The 16,296-nt window shown below is 45.6% G+C and overlaps 2 protein-coding genes across 3 annotated transcripts in view; one reads left to right on the top strand and one right to left on the bottom strand.

Annotated features, from left to right (window-relative positions):
- Window positions 1-10,222, top strand: part of C13H2orf49 (chromosome 13 C2orf49 homolog) — a 47,659-nt gene extending 37,437 nt beyond the window's left edge. For both annotated transcript variants that reach the window (XR_011612058.1, XR_011612057.1), the window contains one exon: window positions 1,702-10,222. The gene's annotated coding sequence lies outside the window, so the exon portion shown is untranslated. The remainder of the gene's footprint in view (window positions 1-1,701) is intronic.
- The window catches only part of LOC105490162 (four and a half LIM domains 2), a 37,635-nt gene that overhangs the window by 15,493 nt on the left and 5,846 nt on the right, over window positions 1-16,296 (bottom strand). The window contains exon 2 of the mRNA XM_011755526.2: window positions 9,453-9,632. Coding sequence (XP_011753828.2) covers window positions 9,453-9,632 — 180 coding nt within the window. The remainder of the gene's footprint in view (window positions 1-9,452; window positions 9,633-16,296) is intronic.

The raw sequence follows: 16,296 nt of genomic DNA, 5'->3' as shown, positions 1-16,296 counted from the left end.
CATCATCATCATTCAGGAAGAGGCAATGTTCTCCATTCTTTCCACGCACACGCCCCAGCTTCAAAAAGACATCTGAAACACTAGTGACGACCGTCGTTACCCCATCTGCGGGCTCCAGGCACGGCACAGCCCTGCAAGGTAAATGTTATTACTGAAGGTCAGAGAAGTTCCGTAACTTGCCCAGTCACATACCTGGCACGGAGCTAAGCCAAGCTTTGAGCTCAAGTCCTCCTGATGCAAAAGTTATTTCCACTGAACCAGCCCAGGCAAAATCCTGGTCAGGTCTGTGTTACTCTTTGCTTTCAAAGCAGATAGCCTTGAGGAGATGTGTGTGTGTGTCCATTAAAAAAAATCCAGAAACGACCAAATTCTCGCAACTTTCTAGAACGTATTTTGTACCTAAATGAATGTGGCTCAGCATTGCCTTTGTTTAGACTTTGAATAAAATTGAACAAACCATTAGAAGCCCTATCCACCCAAAACAGTAATCAGCCTAATTTAAGAAGAGATGGAGATTTTATTCATGTTATCACTGTTAGAATGCTGATTGTGGAAGAAATGCATTACGAATAAATTTTGTATGGAAAACAGCATGGCACCTCCTCAAAATATTAAAAGTAGAATTACCATATGATTCAGCAGTTGTACTTTTGGATATATACCCAAAAGAATTGAAAGTAAGGTCTCAAAGACACATTTGTACATCCACCCTCATTGAAGAATTATTCACCATAACCAAAAGGTGGGAGCAAGCCAGGCATCTATCAACATGTGCAGGGGTGAACAAAATGTGGTCTGTGCATACAATGGAATTTTATTCCTTTATTAGAAAGGAAAGGAATTCTGACTCATGCTACAACATGGATGAATCTTGAGGACATGATGCTAAGTGAAATGACAAATCGGTCACAAAAGGACAAATACTGCGTGATCTCACACATGTGGGATACTTAGGGAAGTCACATTCATGGAGACAGAAAGTAGAAGAGTGGTTGCCAGGGGCTGGGAGGAGAGGGGAATGGGAGTGAGAATGGGTCCTATAACCCATTCATTCCTGAGGTTGCAATTTTTTGAATTTTTACAATCAGACCTTGGCGATGATCTTGAGCAGTAGGATGTTTGTAACTCCCACATGCTTAGCGTTCCACTAATGGAATACTAGGCATAAATGGGTTTGATGGGGGCAGTATTTCAGATCTTCAAGAAGCAAAAGCTCTGGGGATTGGTTGCACAGCAATCTGAATGCACTTACTACTGAACAGTACACTTAACAGTGGTTAAGGTAAGTGTGATGTTCTGTGTATTTTGCCACAATTAAAAGAATAAAAAAGTAAGTTTTGGCTGGGCGAGGTGGCTCATGCCTGTAATCCCAGCACTTGGAGGCTGAGGTGGGTGGATCACCTGAGATCATGAGTTAGAGACCAGCCTGGCCACCATGGTGAAACCCCATCTCTACTAAACATACAAAAATTAGCCAGGCGTGGTGGTGCCTGTCTGTAATCCCAGATAGGAGGCTGAGACAGGAGAACCTTGAACCTGGGAGGTGGAGGGTGGAGGTTGCAGTGAGCCAAGATTGTGCCATTGCACTCCAGCCTCGGCAACAAGAGTGAAACTGTCCCAAAAAGAAAGAAAGTAAGTTTTGATTGTTATGTAGTAGGTGAAAAACACCTTTTCAGAAGTGACGTCTGTCCCCCTGTGCAGGCGAGCCACCTCTGAGAGGACTGCTTGTTTGGGGACAAGCTGCAGAATGTCTTCCGTGACCCAGGACTCACTGTCTGGATGGGGCAGGCACCGGGGAGACGGGAGGAGATCCCTGGCCTCCCTCTGGGAAGATGGTAACTACCACAGCCCTGCCCAGGGAGGAGGCATTGCGCACAGAGGGGTGGCAAGTTATCAGTGACAAGAGAAGGAAAAGAAATACAATTTCTAGGAAATTTGCCTTTTGGGGCTGACCTTTAAGAAAAACTGAGGGAGAAATCTCCAAAGTCAACATGAGAGCGAAGCCACTAGATGTCACCACAGCCTGCACTCTGGTCATTGAGTCCCCAGATGGAGGAAAGAGCACATCAGCGTCCCTGGACAGACATGGAAAAGCTGGCTAAGACATGCACATGGACCCAAGGCACTGCAGAATTCCACTTTTCCTACAGTTAATATTTATGGCACTTTTAAAAATGCAATAGCTACGGTTTAAGACTGATCCGTTGACAGAGACATGTGACACCTGAAACTGTCCCTCTTAATGTGGATACTATCCTCATGTTACTGGGCTAAGCATCCATGCAAGACTTGAGGACCTTCTGCAGGCGCAGCCTGTCCCCTGCGCCCTGCTCTATCAGATCCCACCTCGCAAGGTGCAGGCTGCATTCTCTCAGGACAACCTGGTCTGCTATATCCCCTAAGAACCATCTCGCCTTGGCTCCTGCCAGAAGCTGCCCTTTCCCTTCAGGCTGGTGTAGAGTGGTCAAGGCATGCAGAGATCCGGGTTTTGTCCTAAGAAACAGAAGACAGAGTGCCTTCCAGAAAGTGACTCTTCCTGCCCAGGGCCGCATTATCTCGACATCATTCCCTGGGGCCGTCTGCACTCAGCTCCCAGTGTTTCTCTCAGCCTACCTCTATGAATTGCACACATATGCATTCCTGAGTGAATCTGCATGCAGCAGTTCCTAATTCTAAAACCTTCTACAGGAAACTCTTTTCCCTTAAGATAAATATTAACCTGTGCTCTTAAGTTTTGTGATGTACAATAACTAAAAATACTCCATAAGCAAGCTTGCATCACTGTCGTTGCTGGGTCCTCAGTGGGAACAGAACTGGCCCACCTCCCTGCTGCAGTACACGGCGATGGTCTTCCTGGGCCAGCAATACCTGAACGCCGGCTGCATGCAAGCAGGATGGGAGAGCATGGGGTCCCACAGTCCACATCTCTTGTACCACTGTGGGCCAAGCGTCCGCCCCTCTGGGATCCCAGGAGCCCGTGATTAAAGTGCTCGGTTATTTCACCCTAGGGGTTCAATTCAAGGGCCCAAATGCCAGACTGACTAAACTTAAATCCGGGCTCTGCCCTATGTCAGGTACATCACCATGGCCAAGTAATTGAACCTCTCTCACCAGATTTCTGACCTGTACAGCAGGAATAATAGACCCACTACTGGTTGTGACAAGCATGTATAACAGTTGCTGGTGTGTATTGCAGTTGCTCAATGGATGTTAGTATAAGTCATTATTTAGATCACAGCTAATAATGAGAAGAGTTGCCTCAATGTGTCACTTGCTGAACCTACATTTCCTTATGAAGACAGTCCTGTCAATGAGAATATCTGCCATCTTAAAGTTCCATGTTGGTAACTCTGCCACTCTCCTTTGGCAGGTGCTTTTTCATTTCTCAGCCCTTTTAAATCTAAAATTCTTTTTCTCAATTCTTCATACCTATTTTGAGCCATACAATAACTTTATGAAATAAAGTTTTATTCTTATAGATGAACAGATTCAATGTAACGACACCAGTAAGTGTTTTCTCCAACATTCCCACTGCCCTTCCACCTGAAATGATCCAACAGAACTAAACCATGCTCCTGGTTTTTTACCTGGCACATCAGCCCCTTTGCAAGTTGACCCCAATTCGCTTTCCAACCTGACCCTCTGGTCTGGTCCCCTCCTCCTCATCTCCATACCTTTGACCATGCTCTGTCCCTGGCCTTGGAATATCCTTTCCCTTCTCCCCAAAAGGCCACATCCCACTTGGCTGCAAGTCCCAGCTGAAATCGCATCTGTTCTGCAAAGCTTCCTTGGCCAGGGCAATGCTGGCTTCAGGGAAACCATGTGCCATGCCGGCTACCTAGCTTGTATGTCTCTTTCCAAATCCTATTTGGAAACTCGTAGGTAACTAATTATGCCACGGGGTTTCCCTGTCACTCTCTGAATGGGGCGCTTAGTTTGTGTTCTCTTTAGAAGTCTGAGTCAAGTTAATAAATTCACGTCACTGCTTCCTCCTGGACTCGCTTCTTAAGAAAGTTCACAGTAAGGAGGAAGTGAGGAAATACTTTATGGTAAGAGGAAGGTAACTCAATATTGCCAGGTTTGATTTTTTTTAGAGATCTTGGCCAACATGGTATTCTCTGAGTCTCAGCAGGAGGGAAGATTTTAGCCACATGGTTCCCTAGAGCTTAGAGGTAGACTGGAAATTGCCACCAAAAGGCCTAGAAGTGAGACTGTCATTGATTAGACCCAGGTCCCTGAGCCTGTGCTTCCTACCGCACTCTGAATCTTTACCTGTGAAGACCTAGTGCCAAGTGACCCTTTTCTTTTCTTCTATCTGTTCTATCTATCATATATCTGTTTAGAGACAAGGGGTCTTGCTATATTGCCCAGGCTGGTCTCAAACTCTTGGCCTTAAGTGATCCTCCTGCCTCAGCCTCCCAAAGTGCTGGGATTACAGGCGTGAGCCACCATGCCCGGCTCAAGTGACTCTTTCCAAACAGAAAAGCTCCAAAACCGATTTTTAGTTTCAGTTATTAGCACCATGCCAGTAGCTTAATTTTGCTATTTCCTTAGTACTCCACTGTGAACAGCAAACATGAGTGTAACAGAGATTGCACTTAGATGCTGAGAGGCAACAGGGTAAGAAATATGGACACCTTGACAGACTTGCTGAAGAACTTTAAGATGGAAATATCCGGTTTTAAATTCCCCTAGAGAGAAATTGAAAACAAAAAGAAAGAAAAAAAGAGTCTTTTATACTTCCCAGAAAAAAATACCAAGGCTAATCTTGTGCTCACAGAAATGTCATACATTGCAGTAAAATGTTGATAAACATGTAAGATTAGGCCCACATACTTCCTTTCTGGTTTTGTATTTTTCCATTTCAGAAACATTCCTAACATGGGCTGTGCCTGTTGCTTGGCTCCAAATGTGTCCTTTTTAAGACTTTAGCTGAGCTTTAGTGGCAAGTGGCCTGGAGGGAGCCCTGGACCTCGCAGCTCATGGACGGTCTGGGTGGCAGGGTCACCAGACTGAAACGGCTGGCTCTCATCCTCCCTCCTTCGCACCCCGTTCCACCAGGGCTGGGACCAGCCATTCTTCAGATCCATACGATTTCACTTCAGAAATGGATTCTCACATCATTCATGCTCAGCATTATGAAAAGATATTCTATGCTTGAGATCATCAGGTTTCCAACGGTACATTCTTTCAAATCCTTACAAACAAAGATGCGGAAAAATGGACAACAGCAGAAATGACAGCTCTGTGTTGGCAGGTCACAGGTCTCCCTAGACGTTAACTCATTCAATTACCCCGACAGTCCCATGAGCTTGGAACCCCAGTTTATAGACATGGAAATGGAGGCTTATAGGTGGCAGGACTTGTCCCCTTCGTGCAGCTCGTCAAAGGTGGAGCCAGGGAGATTCGGCTCCGGGGTCCAGCCTCGGTGCATGCGATGTCGCTGTTGAGCTCTGTGCACCTCTGCTGCTATGTCTTGCGGCTGAACTTTTGGTTTCACACACTGACAGGTCCTTCTCATGGAATCCATCCAAACAGCTTTGCTCCTGATCCTAGGACCCTCCTTGATTAAATTACCTTCACAAACAGACTTTTCTCTTGTAGGAGGAAATCCAAATAAATACACGTTTTCATTGCTCGTTACAAACTCTTTGGACAAATTCTACATGGAAGAAGATCCAAAAAGGTAATTTTCTCATTGAGAACTTAAAAACCACCCCAACAAATAAAAAAGCACCAGGTTAGCAGGCTGGACCCTGAGAATGTGACTGGAGTAGCTGCTCTTCCCAGAAAAGAGTCCAGAAAGACCAGCGGGGGAGTCCTGTGTCACACCAAGGACAGAAGGATGGGTTTTTCAAACCTGACCTTACACCTTTCTCTAGGCTTGGTCAGAAACTTTCCAAAATATACTAGAGGCATCTAGATTTAACCTGCATGTGTGAAAACCTTCGTCTCCTATTTCAGAGACAGGTGGCTTTCTGCCAAAATACCACTGAACTTTTCTGTCCATTACCAAACATTAACTGAGACTTTTACAGCATGATGGGTAAACCTCTGCCAATTTGATCATCACTTCAATGTTTCCTATTTAATTAACTACAAAAGCTGGAAAGAGAGTTTGTGAAACAACTTGAGCCTCACTTCTGCAATCATGACCATCTAAAGGGGGCCACGAGAAGAGTAGGGGCCTTTGACTGAAGGTCACTTGATAGAGGCCAGGTGGTCACCACCTCTTACTCACAAGGACTGACTACATCTGGCCCGAGAGTCGCGTAGACAGGGTCCTGTCCAAGGTTGCAGGTGGCAGGTGGCATCGCATGATAGGTGAGGACCCTCTGGGTCTGGGCTCAAATTGTACCTCAGATTCTTCCTAATCCCGTTAACCCTGGGCAGGATCCTCATCCTCTCTAGGCCTCAGCGACTACTCCATAAAATGGAATGAAAAAAGTTCTTACTATAGGGTGTTAGGAGGAATTTAGATCATGCAGTTTAGGCATTTACAAGTGCCTGGAACAAGTCATCAGGCGACACACGGTGGTTTCAATGACTACCACTAAAAGCTAAACCCAGAATGCTAGTTTCTGATCTGTAGATCTTTTGTTCTTGTTTATTATTATTTTTTTCTCTTCATAGCACCCTCTATGCACATGGGTGGGTGTGGTAGCCCGTCCGATTTCATGGCATTGCTTGCAAACCCATGGAATATTCAAAATCTAGGTTAGGTGTGTCACCCAGGACTTAAAATCACCAATTTGTTAAATGCACAGTATTAGCAGCCATCTGTGGAACTCCAGCCTATTTTTTATTTTTATTTTTTTAAGATGGAGTCTCACCCTGTCACCCAGGCTGGAGTGCAGTGGCGTGATCTCGGCTTAAGGCAACCTCTGCCTCCCAAGTTCAAAATATTCTCCTGCCTCAGCCTCCCAAGTAGCTGGGATTACAGGTGCACACCAACACACCCAGCTTACTTTTGTATTTTTAGTAGAGACGGGGTTTTGCCATGTTGGCCAAGCTGGTCTCCAGCTCCTGGCCTCAAGTGATCCACCTGCCTCGGCCTCCCAAAGTGCTGGAATTACAGGCATGGGCCACTGTGCTCAGCCCTATTTTTTCTTTAGTTTGTTGAATTTTTGAAGCCCAGAACATAGGTAGATCTCCCAAAAACTCTGTAATCAGTCTACAAAAATATTTTGTTAATAATAACAGGTATCCAAGTAAACATTCAGGAAGGGTGTAATGTCAGAGGATCATAACACTGCCTAGTCTCCACTATTACACTGGCCATACAAATCAATAATCTTTACCCTTTGAGATCACAGCATTTTCCCAGAGTAACTTAATAGAAAAAAAGGTTACAATTCAGTGGCTACATAGAGAGGATGTTCAAACTATAGAACAGGCTCTGAAGTCTTGCCTGTCTCATTGAAGTAGGTCAGGACTCTCAAAATTAGCCTAATTCCTAAAGGCATGCCAACATTTAAAATGTACACACATGAACACATCCTTTAGAGAGAAGTAGCTGAGGCCCGTGGTGGCTGTGCTATTTTAAGAGAAGACATTGGCCACCAGACCTAAGAGCGCAGTTCCTCTATCAGGTATCCCCCCGCCTGCCAGGACTGTGGGCTTTACTTCCAGAAAAAAACAGGAACATTTCTTTTCTATCATTGCTTCCACTACAAACCCAACTACCTGCTTATTTTTGAAAGTCAAGAAAATCACGCCTAAAGCATCAGAAGCCCCAAATGCCAAGGTCTCGCTTCAACTCGATGTCTCTTTTTGTTCCAAAATGTAGAAAATCATACAGTGTAACCCCACGTATCTCAAAACATGAATCCGAGTTGAAAAGTTCAGCACAATTCACTCCTGGCTTGACAGCAGCCTGGATGATTTTGGCTGCATTTGGGAGACTCTTGTTTATTTGCTCATAAAACATGCGTGGAAGGATGACTGGTTTTAAGGATCTTTCCACTAACTCACCGGAGAAACGGCAAGTGATTTTTGTTTTGTTTTTATTTCAGCCACTGGTCAGGGATGATTAGCCCCAAATATCCAAAATCTGTCCTTGAAAGTGAGAGTTACCCTGTGCCAGATGATATCTGAACCACTCACCTACTTAAGTATTTCTTTTCCAGGTGAAGTTTTATCATTGTATTTTTCTCGGGCCGTCTAGTTCTTCCTCAAACTGGACATTTTTATTGATGTTTCCAAAATGAAAAGCGACAAAGAGAGAGGGTGAAGTGTCTGAAAGGTGTGTGGAAGGGACATGTCACAAAAAGAATAAGGAAGCAGTCAGCAGAAAGGTGGCAGTCTGGAGCTCACCCTGTCCGCTGCTAGAAGAGTGTGAGGGCTTCTATCTACATATTAGAACCATCCTATGAAGCAGACCCCTGGTTCTCCCCAGTTTTGTTTGTTTGTTTGTTTGTTTGTTTATTGAGACAGAGTCTTACTCTGTCTCCCAGGTTGGAGTGCAGTGGCATGATTCTCAGCTCATTGCAATCTCCACCTCCCAGGTTCAAGTGATTCTCATGCCTCAGCCTCTCAAGTAGCTGGGATTACAGATATGCACCATCACACTCAGCTAGATTTTTGTATTTTCAGTAGAGACAGGGTTTCGCCATGTTGGCCAGGCTGGTCTCCAACTCCAGCCTCAAGTGATTCGCCTGCCTTGGCCTCCCAAAGTGCTGGGATTATAGGCGTCAAGCCTATGTGCCTGGCCTGGTTCTCCCCATTTTATAGATGTGGAGATGTGCACGGAAGGGTCAAGTAACTGACCCAAGGCCATACAGCAAGTGAGACACGGAGCCCGGGCTGGAACTGGGCAGTCTGGTGGCTGAACTCTCATGCTTGGCCTGTTAAATACTGGTACAAGTGACCAGTGGTCTCTGCTGAACCACACTGTGCCATCCCAGGAGAGCCGTGAACGCATTTCCCCATTGAAAGGAAACAATACAAATCCTGTCCTTCTCTCATTAAAGGAAAAGAGCCCACAATCTTCCAAGGACTTTGTGCTTTTATGTGCCCATTTATCCAGGAACCCACTCTGGTTCTCTCATGCACACATTCATTCATCAAATATTGACTGAGCACAGCACCTGCTCCGCGTTACTCACCATGGGGCAAACAGACAAGAGGAAGAGAGCACCGCCCTTAAGAAAGTTACAGTGTTGGTAGGCAGCTGGGTGGTTAGATAAGGGCACTAATAACTAGAACACAGAGAATGTACTCAGAGACACTAAGCACGAAAGTCCTGGCAAGGCCTTCACCCAGTGCTTGTGGGCAGAGATCACATTAGCTAGAGGGAAGAAGCTTCCGAAAGGCTACATGCAGGGTCCGCACCTCTCGGAGGGGGCTCAAGAGACAGACTTTAGTGGTGGATCAGGGCTTCGGCACAAATCACAGAGAAGCCCGTGTTTCTTGGGGGAGCAGCCGGGGACCCGCAGTCCCGTGGCAGGTACCTTGCAGTCACAGCCGATGGGCTTCCCACACTCCTCGCAGGTGTTGGCGAAGAGGGTCTCGAAGCACGCCACGCAGTAGGGGCTCTCCTCCCGCAGGATGTACTTCTTGCCAAAGAGAGATTCGTTGCAGTGGTGGCAGTCAAAGCGCTCAGTCATTTTGACACCTGCCTTTTCAGCAACCTATCAAAAAGAAGAGAAAATCCATGTCCCATTAAGCACTCTCTGAAAGAGATGCACGCAAAGACATTAAGTGTCCCACTGTCTGTCATCTTTAGCTGAAAGGTGGTTAATTCCTCTGGATGAATAATTAAAACTCACCCTTTAATAGGTCATAATTTTCAATGATAACACCTTTTTTGTTTTCTTTTTCATTAGCTAAGGCAGTTTTGTGTTTGAATGCATTCACTTCGTGTTTTGTTTGTTTGTTTGTTTGTTTTGAGACAGAGTTTTGTTCTTTCATCTAGGCTGGAGTGCAGTGGTGCAATCTCAGCTCACTGCAACCTCTGCCTCCCAGGTTCAAGCGATTCTCCTGCCTCAGCCTCCCGAGTAGCTGAGATTACAGGTGCCTGCCACCATGCCCAGCTAATTTTTATATTTTTAGTAGAGACAGGCTTTTACCATGTTGGCCAGGCTGGTCTCAAACTCCTGACCTCAGGTGATCTGCCCGCCTCGCCTAGCAAAGTGCTGAGATTACAGGCGTGAGCCACCACACCTGGTCACATTCCACTTCTTGAAAAGCACGAATTATTTTTTACTGTGTCAGAAAAAGCTATCTCAGTTTTAAATACAGGTAAGGGCTGGCACCAGAGCCCCCATCCTGTCCGGCTGTGACCCAGCCTTGCATCTTCCCCTTCTCCCTGCCCCCAAAATAGAAAGGCAGGCATAGAAATAATATGTCCATTTCTATAAAAAGATTTTCCATGAGCTCCTCTTTATGATTCATGATTTGAATAGGAAGAAATCACAGCGGCAAAAGGGAGGGAGATCTGACCTGGGAAACCTGAGAGTAGATGCAATGAGGCCACTATTACCCTTGACCTCCGTGCTGCATTGGGAGTGCAAGCTGACCTTGCACAAGAGAAACTGCCAAAGTCCCTGAGGATGAATCATTGCTCCCTATGGGAAAGATCATCCTGCAGCTGCCCAGGTATCCTGAGAGCAGGATAAAGGGAAAGATTCACTTCCCAAAACAATGATATGGAATAGTCAGAAATGCAGTGGCTGCAGTCAGTGGCTCTCTGGGCAACACTTCAAGCCCTTTTAACAGGAACAAGACACTGGCGAGGTTGCGGAGAAAAGGGAACATTTATACACTGTGCATGGGAGTGTAAATTAGTTCAACCATTGTGGAAAGCAGTATGGAGATTCCTCCAAGAGCTAAAAACAGAACTACCATTTGACCCAGCAATCCCATTACTGGGTATACACCTAGAGAAATACGAATCATTCTACCATAAAGACACATGTACAGGAATGTTCATTGCATCACTTTTCACAATACCGATGACATGGAATCGACCTAAATGCCCAGCAATGACAGATTGGATAAAGAAAATGTGGTACATATACATCATGAAATACTATGCAGCCATAAAAAAGAATGAGATCATGTCTTTTGTGGGAACGTGGATGCAGCTGGAGGCCATTTTCCTTGGCAAACTAATGCACGAACAGAAAGCCAAATACTGCATGTTCTCACTTATGAGTGGGGCCAAATGAGGGAACACATGAACACAAAGAGGTGAACAACAGACACGGGGGTCTACCTGAGCAGGGAGGGAGGGTGGGAGGAGAGAGAGGAGCAGAAAAGGTAACACTTGGGTACTAGGATTAATACCTGGGTGATGAAATAATATGTACAACAAACCCCTGTGAACAGTTTACCTATATAACAAACCTGCACATGTACCCTGAACCGAAAATAAAAGTTAAAAAAAAGGCGTCTCCACGCCCGGCACACTGCACTTTTCCTAGGATGAATACACGGTGTGCATAAGTAGCAAGGGACGGGCCCTTCTCTTATGACCATTCCTATAAAATCATGTCAGAATGATCCTGGAGAGAAAACGCCTACCACAGGAATAGCTGGTGTGGAGAAACATCCGTAGGGCATTAAAAACAGACAAGTTTCTTCAGGAATAAATGGCAATATTCCATTTCCTAAAAGTGGAAAGTTTTCTCTGTTGTTAAATAGGTACACCGGGCTGGGTGTGGTCACTCACGCCTGTATTTCCAGCACTTTGGGAGGCTGAGACTGGTGGATCACCTGAGGTCGGGAGCTTGAGACCAGTCTGGCCAACATGGTGAAACCCTGTCTCTACTAAAAATACAAAAAACAAAACAAAAACCAAATTAGCCGGGAACGGTGGTACATGCCTGTAATGCCAGCTACTCATGAGGCTAAGGCAGGACAATCGTTTGAAACCAGGAAGTGGAGATTGCAGTGAGCTGATAATGGCACCTCTGCACTCCAGCCTGGGTGACAGAGTGAGACTCCGTCTCAAAAAAAAAAAAAAAAAAAAAAATAGGTAGACTGGTTGGCTATGTAACTGTGAGCAAGAGTTCACAGGCTCTAAGAACACTTGGTTCAATTTGCAGTCTTCAAACGATAGGAGAGTGAAATCCCAGAATCAGACCTTCTGATGCAAATAAAATATTATCGCCTGGTTTATGATTACAGGAAATTTGATAGAGTTTATTAATTTTGTACTATTGCATATACACGGTCCTGACAACTGTAAGCAAGGAAAAGATCATCTTTCAAGCATCCATTCTTGGATATTTCTGTGTTTACAGAATAATTCTCTTCCAAGAGCAATAAATACGCAGCTGGACACATGTGGCAAGATCCGTCCTTCTAAATCACTCTTCCTGGAGTTAAAGAAAACATTGCCTGGACATTCTTGTGATAACATCACAAGATGAGGCTCTTGAGCACTTGAATTATTGTTCTGAAACCCAACGTATAAATATCCTTTGTACCGCGGCCATCTCGGGTTGGAGCAGCCATGTTGGCACAAGATTCAATGCTTTCCTGTAATTGTTCAGTTATTGGCCTTGAAAGTGGCTGTCATTTATTTCATCGCAATTGAGAGCTGCTTTTCCAACATATATATTTTTCCGATAATAGGTGTGATTTAGCTGTGGGACAAGAGGCTCATGGGCCATTCTGTGCCCACAAACATAAGAATAATAACTTGGGAATTTGAAATAAGAACCATGAAAGGACAGAGAACTATAAATTGTGGAATTGTAAAAGCTGGAAACAAATCCCCAGATTCTCTATGACAACTTCCTCATTCTATGGATGGAAAAACTGAAGCCCAGGCATATTTATGAAAAGGAGGGCCCACTGAGCTTTCTCAAATGGCCATCTGACTTAGAGAAAATGAACTCCCAATCTAACTTGAAAGGCCGTCTGTGTGGGTCAGGACAAGCACCAGCCCTGCCAGGGAAGGGAGACAGTCTACACCCTCTGTCAATCTCTGCAGAGCTCCAATTCTGTTGGCAGCTGGTGAAAGGGGTGCATCTGTTTTCCTCTGAGATAATAATCATGATCATGATGCTCATAACCTGATGTGTGTTTTTCACCTCCTCCGAATCTACAGTACCAGGACAGAAAAAAAAAAAAAAAAAAAAAATCTGGCCAGGCGCGGTGGCTCACGCCTATAATCCCAGCACTTTGGGAGGCCACGGTGGGCGGATCACAAGGTCAGGAGATCGAGACCATCCTGGCTAACACGGTGAAACCCCGTCTCTACTAAAAATACAAAAAAACTAGCTGGGCGTGGTGGCAGGCACCTGTAGTCCCAGCTACTTGGGAGGCTGAGGCAGGAGAATGGCGTGAACCCAGAGGCAGAGCTTGCAGTGAGCTGAGATCATGCCACTACACTCCAGCCTGGGCAACACAGCGAGACTCCATCTCAAAAAAAAAAAAATCTAAGGGAATAAACTCTGAAAATAAGTAGGGTTCTACATTTGCTCGAAGTATGACTCAGGTTATGAATGTCATCATGATGAATGTCATCATCAGTGATACCAGCTCCCAGCAGGAACAGTAGCAGCTGCTATCTGCTCAGTGGGTCCACCTGGGAGGAGGCACCTGGCCCTGTGGTTCAGCTCCTAATTCTACAGAATTCTTTCTGAGAGTGGGTGGATCCCTCTTCCAACTTGTTCCTCATCTTCTAAGAGGTCAGTAGAGTTCTACAATGAGCAGAGAGCATTTCTACTCCAACCAACAGGACAGAGCATAAAATGGGCACCTGCAGCAACCTAGGAGCACAGCAGGATGCACTGTGTGAAAGCAGGCCCCTGAAGGAGGTCCACACAGTTACATACTGCACAAACCCTGAGCGTCAGAATAAACAGTCCGTGAGCTAATAAGCAAGCTCCAAGCTTCCCTTCTGTTACAACGTGTTTAAAAGTATAACTATAGTCCTATATTAGAAATCTCCTATAACTTGCATTTTTTTTTTTTTTAATTGAAACAGAGTCTTGCTCTGTCACCCAGGCTGGAGTGCAGTGCCATGATCTCGGCTCACTGCAGCCTCCACTTCCCGGGTTTCAGTAATTCTCCTGCCTCAGCCTCCTGGGTTGCTGAGATTATGGGCACGCGCCACCACGCCCAGCTAATTTTTTTTTTTTTTTTTAGTAGAAACGGAGTTTCGCCATGTTGGCCAGGCTGGTCTCAAACTCCTGACCTCAGGTGATCCACCCGCCTTGGCCTCCCAAAGTGCTAGGATTACAGGCGTCAGTCACTTGCATTTTTTTAAATCCCATAAATACCTGATTGCTCATTCATTCATTGAATAAACATTGGTTGAGCTGGAACTATGTGTCTAATGTCACGAAAAGTGCTGAAGATACAAAGATGACTAACATGCAGGCCCCTCCCCTCAAGGAACTTGTCATCTGGTGAGGAAAAGAGATATATACCAAACAGACTACCAAGCCCCGTACTCAGTGCGTGCTGGAGGTGCACAGGTATGATGGGCACGCAGAGGAGGAGCCGCTGAGAGAGCAGGCAGGCATCCCAGGGGAGATGCTATCTGTGCTGGGAACAGGTCAGCCAGGTGATACGGAAGGTCAGGTCTCGGGGTGGAGTAGGCAAAGCCAGAGAAATGAGAGACAGAGTAGGGTAGGTAAGAGAGCTCAGGAAGATGGAAGACCCAGTCAACAGCCAAGGCAATGAGGGCCTGGGCGCCTTGTTCGTGGACTTGGGTGTGCCAAGCAGGCAGTGGGGTGATGGACAGCCCAGTGAAAGTTTACTGCATGGAAGCCTGCCTTTACTATGCAAGACGGGGGGCAATGACTTCTAAAAAATGTATCAGGGTATCAGGGTCCATTTCTGAATCATTTCTTCAAACAAAAGTAGGACATCTTGGTTCTATAAGGACTTATTAACCTAATTGTGTACAATCCATTTACTCTCTCTGAACTCCTCATCCCTCCTGACAGGTTATCAATAATTCTTACCCCTTAGCTGGTACACAGGAATGCTAAAAGCATCCGGCAACAGCTTGCAGGGAGATACCCAAACATAAGGTGCCACCCCTTCTTGTTATTTCATTGAATCAAATTCCAAATCACAGTTTCCTGGAGTTCTTATTCCTCACCAAGCTAAATCATTCCATGATGTCATTACCCCTTCGGCCCTGAACAGGGTATTTGAAAAAGGTGGATCTTAGGGTACAGGCTTGACTCCAGGTCAAGGGAACTGCCATGGTTGAGGCAGGTGCCAGGTGCAGCTCGGAGGTCTGGGGATGGCCCAGGGAAGGCCTTGATCTCTGAGTCTCTCGCCAGCCCAGCTTTGACTCAGATATAAGAATAGGTTGCATACAGGGGCTCATGCCTGTAGTTCCAGTACTTTGGGAGACTGAGGCAGACATATCATTTGAGCCCAGGAGTTCAAGACCAGCCTGGGTAACATGGGGAAATCCTATCTCTACAAAAAACACCAAATATTTGCCGGGTGTGGTGGCATGCACTTGTAGTCCCCACTACTCAGGAGGCATGAGCCCAGGAGGTCGAGGCTGCAGTGAGCCACGATAGCACCCCTGCTCTCCCACCTCAAGGAAACAGCCTCATGGTGACACAGACCATGTCTCAAAAAATAAATAAATAAAAAGCATGTAAGAATAAAGGTTCAGAGGGCCAGGAAGCGACAATGCACAGCTCCTACTAACAATTCATACTAATTTTAAAAGTTCACAAGCTTATCAATGTGATCTATTTTTTAAATTTTCAGATTCAAAAACTGTAAAACAAAGTATGAGTGGGGAAAGTGTCAAAGCTAGAGGAACATAATGGGAAAAAGAAAACAGAAAGAGTAAAGGGAAGGGGAGAGGAGTAGTGACAGGACAAAGAAAGGAAGGAGGGGGGGTAAATGAAATGAGGCAGAAGAGAGGCAAGGACCCCACATGCCAGAAAGCTCTTTGTGTTTTTGAGACAGTGTCACTCTGTCACCCAGGCTGGAGTGCAGTGGCCCGATCTCAGCTCACTTCAACCTCCACCTGCCAGGTTCAAGCGATTCTCCTTTCTCAGCCTCCCAAGTAGCTGCGATTACAGGTGTGTCCCACCACACCCAGCTAATTTTTTTTTTTTTTTAACCAGAAAGATTTCAATCAAAGGAAGGGCTGCCATGATAGACAGCCTCGCTTGGCTTGCTGGCTCAGGCCTTGGAGTTCCAGGAGCCTAGCAGATCCCTACAGGTAAAGCCTGAAGAGGTCAGATTAGCAAAAGAAGTCTATTTAAGCATCCTTTTCAATGCACCTTTTATTGGCTACCTACTTTCATCTGACCCCAGTGGGCCCATTTTCTCCTTCCCCTTTGAAACCCGAAGTGC

This window comes from Macaca nemestrina, chromosome 13 (genome assembly GCF_043159975.1).
Source record: "Macaca nemestrina isolate mMacNem1 chromosome 13, mMacNem.hap1, whole genome shotgun sequence".
NCBI lineage: Eukaryota > Metazoa > Chordata > Mammalia > Primates > Cercopithecidae > Macaca > Macaca nemestrina.
The sequence above is the reverse complement of the archived record's forward strand: the minus strand, read 5'-3'. Positions and strand labels throughout refer to the sequence as shown.